This window comes from Macaca fascicularis, chromosome 4, assembly GCF_037993035.2.
Source record: "Macaca fascicularis isolate 582-1 chromosome 4, T2T-MFA8v1.1".
Taxonomy (NCBI): Eukaryota; Metazoa; Chordata; class Mammalia; order Primates; family Cercopithecidae; genus Macaca; species Macaca fascicularis.
In genome coordinates this window covers 126,111,897-126,131,324 of record NC_088378.1, presented here as the reverse complement: position 1 = coordinate 126,131,324, position 19,428 = coordinate 126,111,897, and the positions used below count along the sequence as shown (strand labels likewise).

The 19,428-nt window shown below is 37.4% G+C and overlaps 1 protein-coding gene across 11 annotated transcripts in view; it reads left to right on the top strand.

Moving 5' to 3' along the window:
- Positions 1-19,428, top strand: part of RUNX2 (RUNX family transcription factor 2) — a 243,028-nt gene that overhangs the window by 1,751 nt on the left and 221,849 nt on the right. For 8 of the 11 annotated variants that reach the window (XM_065543946.2, XM_065543945.2, XM_015449349.4 and 5 more), the window contains exons 2-3: positions 7,952-8,108; positions 14,047-14,151. In XM_065543946.2, coding sequence (XP_065400018.1) covers positions 7,952-8,108; positions 14,047-14,151 — 262 coding nt within the window. Of the gene's footprint in view, positions 1-54; positions 154-7,951; positions 8,109-14,046; positions 14,152-19,428 lie in introns of those variants that run through there. The other 3 variants (XM_074037858.1, XM_074037860.1, XM_074037859.1) reach the window with 1 other exon arrangement.

Here is a 19,428-nt window from a genome sequence, read left to right as displayed (position 1 = left end):
GAACCCTCGAGTGCTGGGAGGTGCTGGCCAGGGGAGGGGGCGGGAGCTCAGGCCGCTTCTTCCAGCCGAGACCGAGCTATGCGCCTCGCCCCGCCATGGAGGGATGAGGGAAACCTGTGAAACAACTTGAGTTCGCCCAATTTGAAAACGGAGGTGAAATTTTGTATTTTTGCTTTAGTATTATTTTTAAAGGACTTAAATCTAAAAAAGGTCCCTCCTGCTTCTGAAAGGTGGTGAGAGGCTCCTGCCGGTGGTCTGAGCACAGAGTGAGTTCGAAGGCTTGAGAGCGGCCTCTGCGCGCCCCGCGGACTCTTGTGCCTGCCCGGCCCGTTAGTTTGAGGGCGGGTGGCAGCCGCGGGAGTCGCAGGCAGGTGCTCCACAGGTTGAGGGTTTAGGATCTGGAGCCTCTCACAGTAGCCCGATGGGTCTCCGTAACTCGATCCGGATTTCCCGGGGCAGTCCTCTCCAGTGGGGGAGACGCGGAGTCCCCAGGGCCCAGCGCATACTGGGTTGATGGGGAAATGGGTTCCCGGGCTGTCCACACTCGCAAGACGCCAGGGATGCAGGGGGTGGTAAGCCAGATGTGGAGATGAGCACTCTCACAAAGGTGCTTTGAGCCCTTTCTACCTCTGAACTTGAGTAGGTGGGCCTGGGTCCCCTGGGTTCTGAGGTCTGTGGAGAGCAGGGCAAGCAAGGCCTCGGGGGAGGTTAAAAAAAAAGTTGGGGGAGGAATCATGCCAGTTTCTCCACTAGGGACCCGGTGGCCAAACTCCCACGGGCCACTGACAGTTCCCAGTTGTTGATAATTCTCACCCCACGCACCAATTCAGATTCCGTGTGTGGGTGGGATGGAAAGAAAGAGGAGTCCAGGTCAATTAGAGCTGGTAATCTCGCTAGGTCTTATATCAGAACAGAAATCAGAATGAATTGTTATGGAAAGGGGATGTTGCTTTCTGGGGCAAGTTTCATTTTGCAGTTGGCTCAAGAAATTTTTTTTTTTAACCGTCACATTTCTCCTTTTATAAACCACCCATTTTGTAGGTTAATGTTTGCTTCCTTGAAGTAGGAAAAGCTCAGAATACATGTGAATTGTATAAATTTAAATTTCCATACAATATGTATCTTTTACAATGTCCATCGTCCAAGGGCACAGAATTTTTAAATTAGTCTTATATGAGAATGGAAATTTGTTTCCACCAATGCCCCTTCAATCCCCCAAACCAAAAGCCCCACAAAACCCCAAACCTGGATGAAAACAGCAAAAAATACAAATACAAATTAGTAGATCAGAATATGTGAAAATATGAGAACAGATGCTTACATTTTTAAAGACATTTAGATGCTTGATATTCCATATACCATTCTGCTAAACATATTTAAGGTCTATCTTGAACTGTTGCATTTATGCTACTAAATTGATTTGAACATGAGCATTTTGGATGGAAAGGATGCTTTTTGCACTTTAGCTTGAGCTAGTCTCAGATATTTTGGCTGTCATCTAAGATTTTTCACTACCACCCTTTAAAAATTATTTTGAAAATGAATTTTGTTATTTGTTATTAATCAACTTGTTAATTACAGAGTACATTTTTGTTATCTTAAGCAGGATACAGACCATAGGTAACAAGACCATATTAAAACAGATATTTTAACTGATATCAATTGAATAATGAATTGAGTTAACCTAAAACCTCACTGTCAATGTCTTTCTGTTACCATACCTGTGTTAAACAGAATTCAAAAAGTGGGTGATAGCTAAGATCTACGCAGTATAGAAAATACTCGGTTGAAAAAAAAATGTATGGATGTTTGGAACACTAGACTTTCTACACTCTTACAATATAATCAAATACATCTGCAGTGAAGAAATAATATGAAGAAGTCTCCGTTTTAAAAGTGGTGACAGCAATTTGGCCATGATATTTAGAGCTATGTAAAAAATAAATTATAGTGGTTGTCAGGTAGATAGCAGATAGGTAAATGGGTTTAAACACACACACACACACAACTTATTTGTTGTGAAGTCTGGTATTCAAATCAATACAATATTTATTGAGCCCATATTTTGTATCTGTCACACTGAGCTTGACACCGCAGAGAATCAGAAATGAATTCAATAGACTGTTTTGAAATGTCCATTTAAACTAGTGTTTAAACACGATATTGGCAATCTATTTCATTAAGAATGTGTTAGCGTTGTTCATCTACTCTTGTTTCGAGATGATATAAAATTTATTTATTTTTACATGTAAAAATGCAAAAACAACTAGTATACTTTATATAAAGTTGTTTATTAACATTGTATTTTTAACAAAGTTCTGCAGTTTTGAAATGTTCGGTCCCCCCAGGTGTCAAGGAAACGGAAATAAATATTTTTAACATTTTCAGGTGTATCTCACTGAAACCTTAAAATAGTTAAGGCATACTATTAGAGGATCCCAGACCCTTTCTATCCTAGATAATTCTAGTGACAAAGAAGTAGTTTGCAAATTCAACTTATTAGCTGATGGTCAGGTAATTGTGGAGAGAGCATGTCAACCTCGCATCCAGTAGCGCCCTTTTAGTTAGGGGTCCGTCAGCATTTCCACTGTGAACCTGGTGTTCAGGGTTCATAACTTAGTTGCCTTAAATAGCTTCAAGCTGAAACACTACGCAGAAATTTTAAGTCCAGATGTATATTTTAAAACTAAAAGTAGTTCAAGCCTATTCTGCTGTTTTAAGTTAGAGAACACTGGACTATATATATTTATCAGTATCATATGTTTTTCTGGCAGTGTTAAAGAAAGAAAACGCATTTTTAGATACATAATCTAGCACTCATAGTTAATTCTGTATCTTTAATAATACCTTTCAGTGCTTGTCAAAAGGAGGGGTTTCAAAATGACAGAGCAATTTCTGTTTGAAAATAATTTTTCGGCATCACTAACCATTTTTCTGTCTTCGAAAACAAATATGCAACTAATAAATACTTGATACCAGAGAGTAGTATTTTTCTTACATACTTAATGATCAGATTTTATGTTTATAGTTTTTGAATCTCATTGTACCTAAACAAGGGAAATAGGTTATTAAGCCTGTTAAATCTTATTAACCTTAATATAAATTATTATGCAAAATTATGTAAATCACAATAGATTTCAAGTTGTATGAAGACACACATTTTTGTGTTATGCCTTTGAATTCAAGAAAACTTATTTAAACTTAAATATTTTGGGACTGAATATATACAACTTCCAAGTAAGGCAGTTGGAACAAAGAATTTCAGGTGGAAAATAAATACTTATAAAATTTTTAAGAAAACTTCCATTAAATAATTGAAAATAGGTATGGTAGATATCTTTCATTCTTTTCTCCTCTTTGGCATTATTGCTTGTATCCTTTCAAAATTCCAGAATATCTATTGTTAAATGATCTAAACCACCATGATACATGGCCCACAAATTTCTGCTTTAAATTGAAATAATTTTTATCAAAATTTCTCTTTGACATATATATTTTTAAAATTATGAAATGATATATTGTGTTTTTTCTCTAGAATTCAATGGGCTTTTCCTAAGTTCTAAGATAAATTCAAAAAATTAACTGTAGTATTTGTTGAAATGTTTTGATACTGTATTTGAAGTTATCTTTAAATAATTACGATAGGAATAACATTTTTGCTTTTTGCAATTAGACTCCTCTTTTATTGCAAAGAAAGATTTGATCAGATTTTATCTTGAAAAATAATTATATTTATTATACCACAAGTACAATGTCCCAAATTATGTTGGCCTATAAGAGTAATGGATTAGTTAGGACTAGACTTCTGTCCATGAAAATGTCCTGGGAAATTTTAATTTCTATATAAAAAGATGAGAAACTGTTTTAAGGGTTTGAGTTAATTATCCGTTCCTCTTCTTTTAGTGATTCACAGATTTAGTCATAAGGAGTCTCATACAACATTTCAATAGCATTACTACAGTTAAATATCCTTTTACTTTATTTTGTGCAAGCCACATACCATGTGATTTAAATGCTAGTTATGGTGAGGTGCGCTAAATAAAGGAACGTCTTTCTCTATTCTGAAATGTCAGGACAGAAAATTACTTCTCTTTTTCTCATGAAGTTTCTTGAATTTGTAGATTTTATATTTTAAAAACACCTAGAAATGTACTTGTTAAGATTTCATCACAAATTATTCTTTGCAGAGCAGTACTTTTGTGTTGGGTAGAATGGAAGCAAATTTTAATTTGTGCTTATTCCTAACTAGTTAAAGAGCGAGTTTTGACTTAGTTTTGACTGTGCTTTACCCCTTCAAATGTTTTTCCATTGCTTGGTTTTGGTACAGATGAAATGTGTAAAAATTTCTTGATTCTTTTGGTTTTCTTTTAGATAAACACAGTTGAGAATCTCCAAGGGAAACTTTTTAGCTTCAGAGATCTACTTAAAGAAAAAAAACCTCTCAAACATATAATTATACTTCTGATTGATATAAAGTCAAATACAGTACTTCCCTCAACTCCCAGCCTTTTTTCCCCCTCAGAAAAACATCGGGCAATCTGATTTGGTAGAGTGAATAGCAGAAAAAACTCAATATATTTAGCCATTAAACTAGAGTTCAGCCTTAACAGGAAAGATTGTCACTACATTGCATTAGCAATTTTTTTTCAGGCCTTGCTCTAAGCCTCATAGAAGGCTCACACAGCTTGTGATTATTTATTTGTTTTGTAAAATGTGATATGTAAAACACATCAATATTGAATATGGTCATTATTATGCTGCTTAAGCACAGTAAAATGGATTTATGTATTTCACTCTTAGGGATCTTTTCTTTCATATTTTCCCATATTGAATCAATTTTCCATTTCTTCTAACTAAAAAAAAATCCATTACGTTAAAAATATGCAGTAAAATAATAATGTCCCAGAGCTCTCGAAAACCTTTATATTGGGGCAGATTGCTTTATTTTTTTTCGGAAATGTAGCCAGACTTGAGTGAAATCTACCAGCAGTCATCCTGTATCTCTCAACAACACCAAAGAACATCTCAGAACATGAAGAGAGGAAGTACATATTCAGTTGAACCCTTTAAGGATGCTTATAAGTAAAAGCCTATGTTTAACAGACAGCAGATTTGGAACAGAACACTGTGTTACCCTCCTCATCTTACAAAAAGCACATCATTATAATTACACTCTATACTTATATAGTATCTTCTACATTTTGCAGACTTTCCAATTCATATTGGAAAACTGTGGTTCCTGGAGATGAAGTTACTTGTGTGAGGTCACAGCAGATATGTAGCAGAAGTGGGGAAAAAGTGGAGCCTCTTGATTTTAGTATATTCATTCTCTTCTAAACAGTACAACTTTTCTCCTGCCTTTATTAATATGCTTACTGGGTCCATATTTACTTTGACATAGAAAGCCACACAGCAGGTGTTAAAATACAATATGCGGAGTGTACAAAATGTCAAACATTCAGATGAATCCTGGCAAATGTAGTCAATTATTGCAGTATTTTCAAATGTTCACATTTTTGGCATGGTGAATTTGAAAATTTGAAAAGCACATTGCCTCCACCAGGAGTACAGCATTACCTGTATTCGGTAACCGCTTGAGGTACGAGATGAAGTATGCAGGGAGGAAGTCTTGTTTTCAAGGGATTTTACTTTTGACCCAGGAGACTTCTCATATTGAGAATAACTATAGACTTCAGGGAAAGGGGAGGCAGCATGGTTCCCTCTCCTCTGGGATGAAAACAATATCAGAAAATGAGCTGGGAGCAAGGGCACATTGCTGTTAGCAAGGGATGCTGACTCATCATTAACTGACCCTCTCAGAGTTTTAGCGGGTAGCCCCACAGACTTCTGTCTCTGCGAAGTGGGGCTTTTTATGGAGCTCTTTCATTTATTTCAAAAATATTTATCTGGCTGGGTTCAGTGGCTCACGCTTGTAATCCCAGTACTTTGGGAGGCTGAGGCGGGCGGATCACCTGAGGTCAGGGGTTCAAGACCAGCCTGGCCAACATGGTGAAACCCCTTCTCTACTAAACATACAAAAATTAGCCGGGTGTGGTGGTGCATGCCTGTAATCCCAGCTACTCAGGAGGCTGAGGCAGGAGAATCACTTGAACTTGGGAGGTGGAGGTTGCAGTGAGCCGAGATCATGCCACTGTACTCTAACCTGGGTGATAGAGTGAGACTCCATCTCAAAAAAAAAAAAAAAATTAATCAAACATTTACCATGTGCTGGACACTTTTGGGAGCAGGTAGATAAGTGGTGAACAAGACAGATGAGATAGAGGCCCTTCTCTCGTGTAGTTTCCAAACTCATATAATCTGGACTCCTAGGAGCGAGTCCCTCAGCTTTGGGCTGGTGTATTTAAAGTAGTCATAGACCATTAATATTAATATATATACATTGAAATGAGGATCACTTGAGTACAGTGGGATGCTGGGGGAAAGTTGGCCTGTAATTTAAGGAAGGCTTTATTGATTTTGAGCTGAATAACACAGTACTGAATGGAAGGAATGGAACTGAGAAACAGCCTAAGAGAAAAGTAAGGGTGACAAAAATATTGACAAGTTTTTTGTTTGATTGTTTTCCTGGCTGGAGGAGAGGACATAGTGAAGGGGTGTTGTAGGAAATTCAGCCCTAAGATGTAGGTATAGTGTATATTATCACACTATACGAAATCTACTTTAATATGCCAATTGTATTGGGAACAATGGAATTAAATGCTTAGGTTTATCTTATGGAAATCTTGACAAAGGAGGGAGTAGCACTAGAAGTAGAAAGAGATAAGTGGGATATTTACCAGACAGGCAAGCACACAGGGGTGTTATTGTCAGAGAGTTGTGGGCTACTTTAGCTGGGGTCATTGCTGAATTACTATGAGGGCATCTGGAAATGGAATGAGGAAGACATGGAAATAATCTGAATATAGAGTCCTGGAAGTTCATTGAGACGAGGGATTGTTACCAAGGGGCAGGATCTTGGCAGTGGATTAGGAGGAGTATGTTTCATATATGACAGTGAAGGATCTGCACCAGCATCCCCTTACCGGGCTCTGTGTTAATAGAGGCACACATTTGCAAGTTAGCTGACCCAGGTTAAAGTGTGATCTCTAGTCTTGGAGCAGAGAAAATGTTGGTTATTTCCAAAGATGGATTAATCAAGAATAATTAATCTTTTCTTGATTGAGTTAATTTGCTTCAGATTGACTGTTGACGATTAAGTAGTCAAGTATGTCATGCCAGGATGGCAGATGGGACAAGACATAATAGAAATGAGGCTAAGGGTATACATATATTTTTTTATTTATCATCAGTTATTTTCTTCTTCAGTTTCTTGATGACTTTGGATATCCCACTGGATCCCACTGCAGAGTGGGTTTTCAGTAATTATACTGTTATTAAAAGCTGAAGTACTAGCCCAAAGTAAGGAGATAAAACATAGACCACACCATATCTAGGCTCTATGTAGTCAGGAGCCCCAGGGTTTCACTTAAAAATCTTCTCCCATAGAGTTGACTAGACTTGATATTTTTTTAGACTGTGATGGGCTAAGACCACACCTCAGGGCTCTCCCTGAGAGGAAGCCTGCAGACAGGTGGTGCCTGGATCTGTATGATGCAATCTGCAGACGGGGCATCCTCCTTCCTTCTGTGGCATAATTCCTATGGACAACTTAACATGGGGATTTAATAAAAATGTACATATTTCCTGTGAAGAATCCAACAACAAATGAAGGACGTTTTTGCCTGCCTTTGAAATGGGTGGGCCCTGAAACATTGGTCTGTTTGAAGTGGCATCACAACCCATACACAGATGCTTCATTCCTGTCGGCCATTACTGGACTGGACTAGAACACTAAGTCCTGATAAGACACATCATTTGCAATGAGAATATATTCTGTTTGTAAGCCTTTCTGATGTGCCATTATTGCTGCTCTGTTTCCTGTTTTATGTAGGTGGTAGCACTTGGAGAGGTACCAGATGGGACTGTGGTTACTGTCATGGCGGGTAACGATGAAAATTATTCTGCTGAGCTCCGGAATGCCTCTGCTGTTATGAAAAACCAAGTAGCAAGGTTCAACGATCTGAGATTTGTGGGCCGGAGTGGACGAGGTAGGTCTCTGACTTTTGATACTGATAATGGAATAAGCACATTAGGCTCCTTTGATGAAATGTATACTAGTCTGTATACAAATCAGCACCTTCTTTTTCTGAATAGAATTACTGAAGATTTGATTTAAATACATCCAGATGAAGCTGAGTGTTTTTCTGAGTACTCAGGCCTTTTTCATTTATTTTATGATATTGAAAATTCAAACAATGTTTTCAGAAAAACTAGCTCCTAATTTCACTGGGTGTGAGTATATAAGGTAGAGAAAAGAACAGTTGGAGGATCAACTTCTGAATTATGAGGAGTCAAATAACTGAGTAAATTGAATGGTAAAGGGGAAAGAAAAATGGATATGTTGGATCAATTTCCTGATAATATCAATTTTGGTCTAAGTTGCAAGGACAGCTGGCATAATGCTCTTCACTTATCACAGGTTACCTCTATATGATTTAATTTACTTTCATAATAAGAATTTATTAAAAATCTTTTTTTAACATAAGGCTTTTCATTTGAATAAGTGAATAATGTATTACTTATGTTAGAATGACTATGTAAAGTTGCCTAGACAGATGAATGATTAGTACTCTAATATTAATAGTTACATACTATGTAAGGATTCCCACCATCTGAATCCACATTCAAAAATTAGAAATCCTTAAATAGAAAATTATCCCTTTTAGGGTTTTTGTAACTGTTTGATAAATGAGGTTAATTTTTTAAAAAAAAGTCTTTAAGGAGACCAATATTTTGGCTTTTATTTACTTATTCTACAGAAAGACTTTTACTGGTTACTCACCTATTAGAAGCATTATGCTTATTTATTTACTTAACTGAATCTAATATTTCCATTTTAAGTATTTTGATAAGAAGAAAGAAAATAGACCACTTTAGGGCTGAGGTGAAATAAAGCCTTATGGAATCATTGCAACCCAGGTTTGACTAGGAAATGAGAAGCACCACTTTTTAAACCATGTCTAATAATTGCTCTTTAGTTTGGATCAGATGTCAAATTATTACCATTGTAAAAACTTGATAAGGGAAATTCAAGCAAGGCTGTTTCCGATGAGTAGTTTTAGTTTACTTTCTAGGAACAGGGCCAAGAAGTTGTACTTTTTAACTTAAAAAAAAAAATGATTCATGCTAATGAGATACTGTCACTGACAGGTTGTTTGAAATAAAATGAGGCTCACAGACTCTGGTAGAATCAAAACTAAGGGGGTTATCTCTGCATCACGTTTAGTTCACTTTCATTAAAAGAGGAAAAAAGACACATCCTATATCACTACTGACTGATTAGGTTTGGAGCATGTGTGTGTGTATTCATTCTTCCTTTTTCTCATTTACTTATGTAGGTCCACTATGCAATTAAAGTTTGTCTTTTTTTTCTAGTAAGAATCAAGAAAAATGTGAACATGATGATTTACCTGTATGCTCTGAATTGCATCTTTCTTCTTATGTAATAATACTTTGTTTTTAACTAATCAATTTTAGTTTTTAAAGGATTGGGTGCCATGCTTAATTTTACCTTACAGTTTCAAGTTAGTGTTTTCATTTATCTTACTTTTGTGTTATATAGATGCTACATAACTTTTTTCTGATCAATTTAGGTAGAAACTATGGCAAAGTGATAGTGTACTTTGTAAACCCTCAACATATTTATTTAAGAAACTTCAAAGAGAAACAAAGGGTGTGCACTGTTTTACTATATTGGCTTTCTGAGTTTTGGCTGGTTTCCCAAATAGCAATTTTTATATTTTAAAAAAAAGACAGACTTAACTGCTTGCAGACTTTTCACGCATGGAAGATGAAGAAAGCTTCTTTTGATGAAGTGTAATTATGTCCAAACAGAGCTGACCCCCTCCCCCTATATTTCTTATGATCTTAACTGAAGAAAGTAGGATTTTTCCTTTGAAGCAGCCGGGACTTGGTGGAGGATCTGAAATGCTACAGTCTGCTGCCAGAGGCAGGATGGAGAAATTGGTCCAGACTTGTCTTCAAGACTTAGATGGGGGGTAGGGGGAGTGGGTGGAGAGAGAAAGAAAAATTGATTTATCACTAATAATAGATCTTTATATCACTGCATTAACATTATATGAAAGGAAACAGTAATATCAAGCTGAGATGAAGAGGAAAAAAAGGACAGAGAACACTGATAACAGATCACACTCTGAAAAAAAAAAAATGGGTTAGTTTTTCAGTGGCAGGAAACCCTTTAACCTGCCTTTGTACCTGACCTGCTTTATAACAGACTCTTCCAGCTTCCTCTTTGATTTTCACACTTCTACATTTCTCTTAAGTTATTAAGTCTGCTGCTACCATTGTATTTTCTTTCCCAGCTTTAAATATTTCTATTTTCAGTAGTGTTATAAAAAAACACCAAGTTCCTCAAATATTACACTTTTTTTTTCTTTCCACTGGTAGAAACATAAACTCTCAGAAATTGAAAAACAATCTTAGATTTTAAAGGAGTCATGTCACTACTGACTTTGACTTTATGGGTCATCTTAGGACCACAACTTTTGAAAGTGCTAGAATAACAGTAGAGCATCAGTGGAACTTGCATTAAATTAGGAGTGGCTTATGGTTTTTCATCCTTTTTCCTTTATTTTATCCTTAATATTTTAAAGAGAAGTGTTTAAAATGATTTTGGTTCTTAAAATTTTTTTGGTATGCTTTCTTTTTCCTGAGGAAGCCATGGATGGCACAATTAGTTATCTACTGACTGCTAGCTCCCTATTTGAGAGCCTGCATTTTAAAACAAGAGCCTGCATTTTATCACTTATGGAAAGTGATAAAAAAAGGAGATTTTGAAAAAAAATTAATTTAAGGAAATCATGAATGCCTACATAAACATTTGACTTAAGAAGTACATTATTATTATAGGGTGAAGAACCAGTTACTAAATTGGTTGGTAATTTCTGAAAGTTTCTTCAACATTGCATACATATTTCTTCTGAAGGGGCAATAAGAAGTAGAAGGAGCCTCATTCACTTTTGCTGTAGTTGTTAATTACATCTTGATCCTTAGGGTTTGATTTTGGAAGATCATAGTTACACTTAACTACTTGTTTCCTCCCCCAAACCCATCTCTTTTTAAAAGCAGTTTTTTTTTTGTTTTGTTTTGTTTTGTTTTAATACAGAACTGATTCTACTCTGAACATTTAAATGCTTTATACTTGAAGGGTGAATTTTATATTTGGCTTTTGTTCCTACATGAGGCATCGCCCTGAATTTAGGGGAATCACAGATGACTTTTAATATCCTAAGTAAATTGTAAAGGTCTAAAGTAGAACTATTACTAAAACCGGTTTAAATAAATTTATGGACAATCTCTTTTTTCTTTTTTCTTCTTTTTCTTTTTTGAGATGGAGTCTCACTCTTGCCGCCCAGGCTGGAGTGCAGTGGCACCATCTTGGCTCACTGTAACCTCTGCCTCCTGAGATCAAGCGATTCTCGTACCTCAGCCTCTCGAGTAGCTGGGATTACAGGCGTGTGCCAACACGCCCAGCTTATTTTTGTATTTTTAGTAGAGACAGGGTTTCACTAGGTTGGCCAAGCTGGTCTTGAACCCCTGACCTCAGGTGATCCACCTGCCTCCACCTCCCAAAGTGTTGGGATTACAGGCATGAGCCACTGTGCCAGGCCGACAATCTTTCTAGCAGGTTATTTAGAGACATTAAGGATAACTGAGATCTCTATATATCCTTGATTTATTAAGATGAGTGCCATAGATGAAAACTGACTCTGAAACACAGCCATGGGAGCTACTGTTAGAAAGGCAATCTTGGGCCCATAGACCACTAATCTGACCCCAAAATGGCACTTTAAAATGTTTTAGTGTAAACTAACTTTCAATTTAGAGATCAGCTGTTTCACTTTTTGTGATCTTTCCATTGTTTTGAGGTTCTAACTTGGACCCAGTGGCATCCTATTCAAGTTTCTGGTTTCCAGTTCTGTAGACTTTTAGTTTTCTGTGACTAGTTTATTAGACTCCTGGCTGGTTTATTCTTTTGGTTAGTCTTAATGTTTATAATAAAGCCTCTCTTTGCTAGCTAATTATAAATTATTTAAATCTATGTAATACCCAATATAGTGGATAAAATATGATATGTCAATGACACTTTAAAAATAGATGCTTTCATCATCCTGAGATATTGCATTAGTCCATTTATATTTACTGTTTCTTGGGCACATAGAGCTGATTGGGATGCACCTAGAAATAAATTACTTATTAATTTTTTTAATTGGCACGTGATCAAGCCACTTAAGGAAGTGGCTAAGTGACAGAATATTAAAAAAAAGAGCATTAATTTTAGAGTCTGAAAAATGAGGTTCAAATCCTCATTTTTTCATGTATTAGTTGTGTGAACTTGGGTAAATTACTAAGTCTCTCGACGTTTCAGCCTCTTTATTTGTGCAATGGGGGTGAGAAATCTAAGTGGGGAGGATTAATTGAAATAATGTGTATGAAGTGGCACTTAATAAGTTTCTAATTGTTATTCGCCTTTCCCTATTCAAACTGCACCCATCCCATTCCTGTCTTTTCTTTCCTGTTTTTTTCCCCTTGGCTATGAAAAAGTATAGCCAAGGAGATTTAAAACTATTTATACTCAGCCACAAATGATGTGTGTCTTAAACAGATTTTAGGAACTTACATGGTCTAGGTTGAAAAGAAAACCCATTCACTAGACTTGACAGCCAAAGACCTGTTCTCCATTAAGCCTTGTATATAACCTGTTCCATATTAAGCTTTGAAAAGACTGCATTAAACTTTGCATTGGTACATATTGTCAAAGATTTGTGTTTTGGTTTAATACTCTCAGTTTTCAGTAAAGGGAAAAAGAATCTCTGACCAAAAAAACAAAGCAAAACAAAATGAGCTTTTTAAAGGTCTGTTACAGGAGCAGACTAAATGAGCACTCTGGCCTGAGATTGCTGAATGTTTTATTGAGTCACTGTTTCACGCCCACCTCTTCCTGTCTTGTAACAGTTTGCAGTTTTGACTATCTGACATGATTAACCGTTGCAAATCTAACTGATTACAACTGTTAGTAAGTCTGTGCAACAGAGAATGGTATCTTCTTCTGGAGAAAACAGACATCCAAATACGCTACCAAACTTTTCCCTGTCTCTTTTCCCCTTCTTATTCATTGCTTTTAGCTCATTAATTTGAAGCATCAGAAGTAATATTTCAATGAAGCACACCTTCTGCTAAAAGCAAAATCTGAGTTTATACTGAGAGATGTCATGTTCATTTAGCAAAAAGTAAGTCACTGTCAGGGAGTTATTTCAAGATTTAACAGCAAGGATGTATGTTAGGGGAGGGGTGGACAGGGAGGAGAAAAACTTTGTTCCAGTAATGATGAAATCATCATACCACAGGCACATTAAGGCCAGGACAGGAGACACTGGCTCCTGTTAAAATGATTCCCATAAGAACTTTCCTCTTTTATCTTCTTACTGTAGTGCAGCTAAGCAAATGAAATGCTAAAGCCATGTGAAGTAAATAACATAATCAACAATGATTTACTATTGTTCTCTCATGAGGTCATGACCTAACCCTAAATAAAGACTTCTAAAATTGTCTGTGCTTGGATGTGTTCCTGATGTTGGAGAAAATTGAAAGAAAAAGAACCTCCCTCAAGTGGACCAGGGTTTTGTTTTCATTACAACTCTTGCTACTGAGGAGTTTTTTTGGAATTGGAGTCTTCCTGTGTAGCACTACAATGAGGACGATGATCTTGACACTAAGCAAATTTGGAAATGCCCTAACAGTGGTCAACAGAGGGTTTTCAATTTAGAAGAAGGAGTCCTGCCTCTTGTCTTTGTTTCATTGCCTCCTTAGAGATGCTTACATGCAATTTGGAAATCCATGCTGCTGTGTAATCATCAATACTGTTTTTTAATATTCACTGTATGTTTTTCCCTTTTATATCTGCAGGCAAGAGTTTCACCTTGACCATAACCGTCTTCACAAATCCTCCCCAAGTAGCTACCTATCACAGAGCAATTAAAGTTACAGTAGATGGACCTCGGGAACCCAGAAGTAAGTACTCCCCTTTTTATTGAAAATGGTAATAGAGTTTCCAGAGACCCTATGAGGAATTTATTCCAAATGAGTTAGGGTCACTTTCATGTCCATAGTGTCTTTGTAGACTTTGCTATCTGCATATATATATATTTTTTTTAGTGAGGGACAGTTAATCAAACTTCAGAGTTAGAAAATAAAACTACGGTTTTAAGCTTTACCACACAATTGCTAAGGCCTCCATAACTTTGGGAAATGAGTGAATAATTATTCAGTCACTGTTAACTATTTGCTAAGAAATTTTGCTCATGTACTGAACATACTGGGGCAGAATAGACCCATGAGAGCTGAGGAAGAAAAGAGTAAACTTAAAAATCTTGAGCTTAGTCAAAAAGCATTTGCATGTGTTTCCCATGGCCTAAGAATGTGTTTGAGCTTTTTAACTCGCCCACTCAATTCCCTTTATGAAGAGCACACTGCTTAATTACAAAGAATTTATTTGCAAATGATAACTTGCTTGATTGTTACAACACCGTTGTTTGGTCATGCTCTAGTAATTGTTATAGGTAGTTTTCTTTTAACAGATAGTCAAACCACCTTTAAATCCATCTTGGTTTATTTGTCTGTCTGGACATCCAGAAGGTTTCACCGGCAATCAGTTTCAGGTAGTGCACGTAATCTATTTGGGCCAATATGTATGTTCCTTCTAAATCTAAATTGACTGAGGTTTGCTTGCCCCACCGCCACCAAAAAACTGCTTTGAACAAACTCAGCATAGCGGTATTTAAATATATTTAGAGATTAAAGATTATTTGATATATAAACCGTTAACTTGTGTGCCAATGGAAACATCATATAGAACTCTGCCTTTGCTGAGTGAATACATTGGAATCCTAATCACTGCATTTAGGGAGGTCAATTTGGTTTGTGGTGGAGGTATAGCTGGCAGAAGTACTTGTTCTGTAACAATCAACCTGCCTGGATCATGAGAGTGGCATATCTCTTCTTCCCCTCAAATGAGAGAAAAGGTCTCATAAAGTTTTGCCTCCACCCAAGTAGCAAACCTTCCTAGCAGTGGGAGCTTATGATGGGTCCTGTCCCTTTTGCTGCTGTCTCTTTTCACAAAGACTGACTGCTTGCCTGAACTAGGGAGGTTTCCTGCCTCAAAAGCAAGTCTTTGAGGTTTTTGTTTTCTTCTCCTTTCATGTGTATGGCATTCTTCCAGGTTCATAATGTTGAGTCAGTGCTGGCCCTGTCTGTTCAATTTGGGAATGTCCTGTTAGGTGATTGCAGTGCATATGTGTGTAAGCCCCAAGTCTCTAGTCCTAAGGGCTAGTGGTTATGGAGTGCAGGTGAATAGAACAGAGCTTTGCCTGGTTTGGGGCTTTGCCTGCCTTTTCTGGATGGCCATAAGTTGGGGATGATGCCTTATGATGGAAGATGTCTTCTAACTTTTGGTCAGACTAGCCCCGGAATTCCTGAAAAGGCAGGACGTCCATTTTAGTAATGCATATAGCAGGATAGTTGGTTTTTAACACGTAGCACCATGAATACTTATCTCTTAAAGATGTTTCCTGCTGATCTCAGCTGCTTTTCTCAGTTCTTGGAAAAACCATTCGTGTGTGTTTATGTGTGTGTGTGTGTGTATGTTTGTGTGTGTATATGTACATATACACAAGAGTTGATGCTCAAAATTTGATGGTTGGGAGAGGAAACAGGGAAGGATAGGTGCTCCCTGTTCTGAACGATATGACAATAAGTGAGAAGGCAGGGTAGCTTTGGAAAAGTCACTTCTGTTTCAAGTGTGGATAGCAGTACCTTATTTAGAGAGGTTTTTGGCCAAATTAGTCAATAGACTCACTGCCTTGTAAAGGCAGAGAAGTACTCTGAAAGCAGTGAGAGTTAGGAATAGAGGGGCCAGGTGGTATACGTGGGACCTGAGTTCAGGCTTTGTGTGGTGCCCAGGGTGGGCGGTGGAAGCAGATACAGATCTGCAAGTGGTAGACCACCTGCCCTAGATAAACCTGAATAACATTTCTTATTAACTGAAAATATCGGTGAAAATGCAAGGTCATTTTCCTGACATTATGGGGTGACTTGACGAAGTCAGTGTCTGGAGAGAGGGATGGGTCTGCTTTCAGCGACTGCTGAATCCTATAACCTGGACTCTGTGCTGGATTCCTCCCTGCTCTTGGTCATCCTGGGCATTGAATATGTGTAGCATAGCCCTCTTCTCAATATTGTTCTTTAATTTTGACACTCCTATGTATGGGAGATGCACAAGATTTCCAATTTTCTTAAACAGTGACTATAATAGGATTTTGATTAGTTGGTGCATGTAATGTTAAATGGGAGATCCTCTAGAACACAGATTGACAAACATTTTTTGTAGAGTGCCAGATAGAAAATTCTTTAGACACTGTGGGCCATATGGTGGTCTCTGTCACAACCACTCGACTCTGCCATTGTAGCTCAAAAGCAGCATAAGCAAATACATACATTCATGGTCATGGCTATACAGGTTGAGTGTCCCTTAACCAAAATGCTTGGGACCAGAAGTGTTTTGGATTCCAATTTTTTTAAATTTTTGGAATATTTGCATATATAATGAGATACCTTGGGGATGAAACCCAAATCCATACATGAAATTCATGTATGCTTCATATACACCTTATGCACATAACTTGAAGATAATTTTATACAATATTTAAATAATTTTGTGGAAGAAACAAAGTTTATGTTGCATACTTATGTGTGGAATTTTCCACTTGTGGCATCATGTTGGTGCTTAAAACTTTCAGATTTTGGAGCGTTTCGGATTTTCAGATTAAGGACACTCAACCTGTATTCCACTAAAATTTTACTTATGAAAATAATTGGTGAGCCCGGTTGTAGTTTGTCAACCCTTGCTTATTCAAAGTGGCTAATTTTATTGATCCTTAACAGAGAAGGGCTTTAGTAAAAGGCTTTCCTGGGGCGGGTGGAGAGGGGAACGGAACAATTTATAGGCAATTGTTTAGCCTCCTCTGCCCCAAATTATAATTCCTTAATTAGTGGTTATTAGTCATAAAAGTAGTATACTTCTGTTTATCACTTATAGTGGCTTGAGGGAGTTGAGAATTTTGTATTATCAGTTCCTATTGATGGAATTGTACTCCTTCCTCTAAAGATCTGAATATATATTGAAAAGCCTGCTTCTGGTAGCTCAGCTGTTTGAATGAGGACAAATTCTGGGTTAACTGGTTGGGTCTTTATGTCAAACTGCTTGGATCAAAATCCCAACTCCACCATTTATTAACTGTATGGAGGCAAGCAAGTTACCTAACTTCTCTTTGCCTTGGTTTTCTCATCTTTTATGTGAGAATGATAATACCTTCCTCATCAGTTGCTGCAAAAATGTTAAATGTAATGTATGTAAAATGGGTAGCACAGTGACTGTCATGTAGTAAGTGTTCGTTAAGTGTCAGGTATTATTACATCAATTTTCTTCAGTGTCAGAGGTTTGCCGTAGAGTTTTTCTTATGGTATGCTTCTAGGAAACAGATACCATCTATAGATTCTGTTCTCTAGTATATTACTTTTTTCCCCCTGCAGATGGCTTTACTAACTTTTGCTCATTAGTAAATGACACTAATTTGTATTATAAATTATGCCTGAGCAGATATTCATGCTGCCCAGGGAAAGCTGTGCAGAATTGATGATAAATTTAATTTGTTTGCAGCAAAGTCCAAGAGCAGATGCTGTGGCACTAGTACTCCACTCTGAGGCCTTGCCTATCAACACATCTGCCAAGACTTGCTTTTCACTCAAAAATCCAAAAGGTTTCATCCTTCTATGTTTTCTGTCTCTGGCAGCTGAACCAGTGCTGTCACATCACAAACAACTTCTTTTCTTAATATACACATCTGGCGTTGGCAGTTGGACTGACTTCATAAGAGCACATGATCATCACTCATTATAAGATTAAAAAGTACCCTATGGCATCATTGATGTTTTTTAACTTTGATCTTTTGCAGTTGTGATTCATCTCGGTTATAAAACTTCCCTTTAAAGGAACATAGCCGATGACTTATTAGAACCTTCATCTTAAGTAGCATAAACATGAAAATGGTGCACATCTTTACAAAATGCCATTTATTTTCTTTGCCAGCTTATCATTTTAAGACATGACATCATACTTAAGATCCCAAATTTGTAAGTCTTGTGTTTAGGCAAGGCATTTTGACCTTCTATTGGCAAGCTAGCTCTGAAGAACAGCTGTCAGCCAGAGAAGTGGTATAGCAGCAGCAGCAGCAATAGTAATGCATTTAGATATCTAGCTCTTTTAAACATCAGTTTCTATTAGAATCCCTTGTTCCATCTGTGGACTTGGTTCCACTTCCAGTCTGATTTAAATAATTTCTACAGGAATGTGAAAACTTGGTTAGCAACATCATATTCTATAGAAGTGGTTCAGAGTTAGGGAAGAGGACTGATGGAAAAAAGGTATTATTGGTTATGCAAAGGATGGAAAAAGTAAATAACCTTACATAGAATAAATTCCCTTGCTGCATTTTTAGTTGTCTATTGCTAAATAATAAACTACCCTCAAATATAACATCCAGTTTATTATTTCTTATGATTCTTTGGGTTGATTGGGGTTCCTCTGGATGGTTTTTCTATTGATAAGGCTTGGGGTCTATCATGTAGCTGCAATCAGATAATGGTTTGTGCTGGAACATCCCACATGCTTCATTTATGTGTCTGATGCCTTGGTGGGATGGCTGGATGGTTGGACTCAGCTGGAATGATGGGACAGCAGGCCCCACCACATCTCTGTCTGTATAATCCTGGATCCTCTTCTGCTCCATGTGGCCTCTCCATGTGGTCTTTCCTACTGAGTCTGATTTCTTACATGGTGGCAGCTCAAGGCCCCCTAAGGTACAAAAGTGAGAGGTCTCAGGCCTTGGTTTTTTTTTTTTTTTTTTTTTTTTTTTTGAGATGAGGTCTTGCCGTGTCATCCAGGCAGGAGTACAGTGCCATGATCATAGCTCACTCCAACCTCAAACTCATGGGCTCAAGTGATCCTCCCACCTCAGACTCCTAAGTAGCTGGGACTACAGGTATGTGCCTCTATACCTGGCTAATTTTTACATTTTCTGTAGAGATGGGGTCTCACTATGTTGCCCAGGCTGGTCTTGAACTCCTGGCCTCAAGTGATCCTCCTGCTTTGGCCTCCTGAGCAGCTGGAATTATAGGTGCGAGCCACTGCACCCAAGGGTGTTGGAACTTCTTAAGGATTAGGCTCAGAACTGG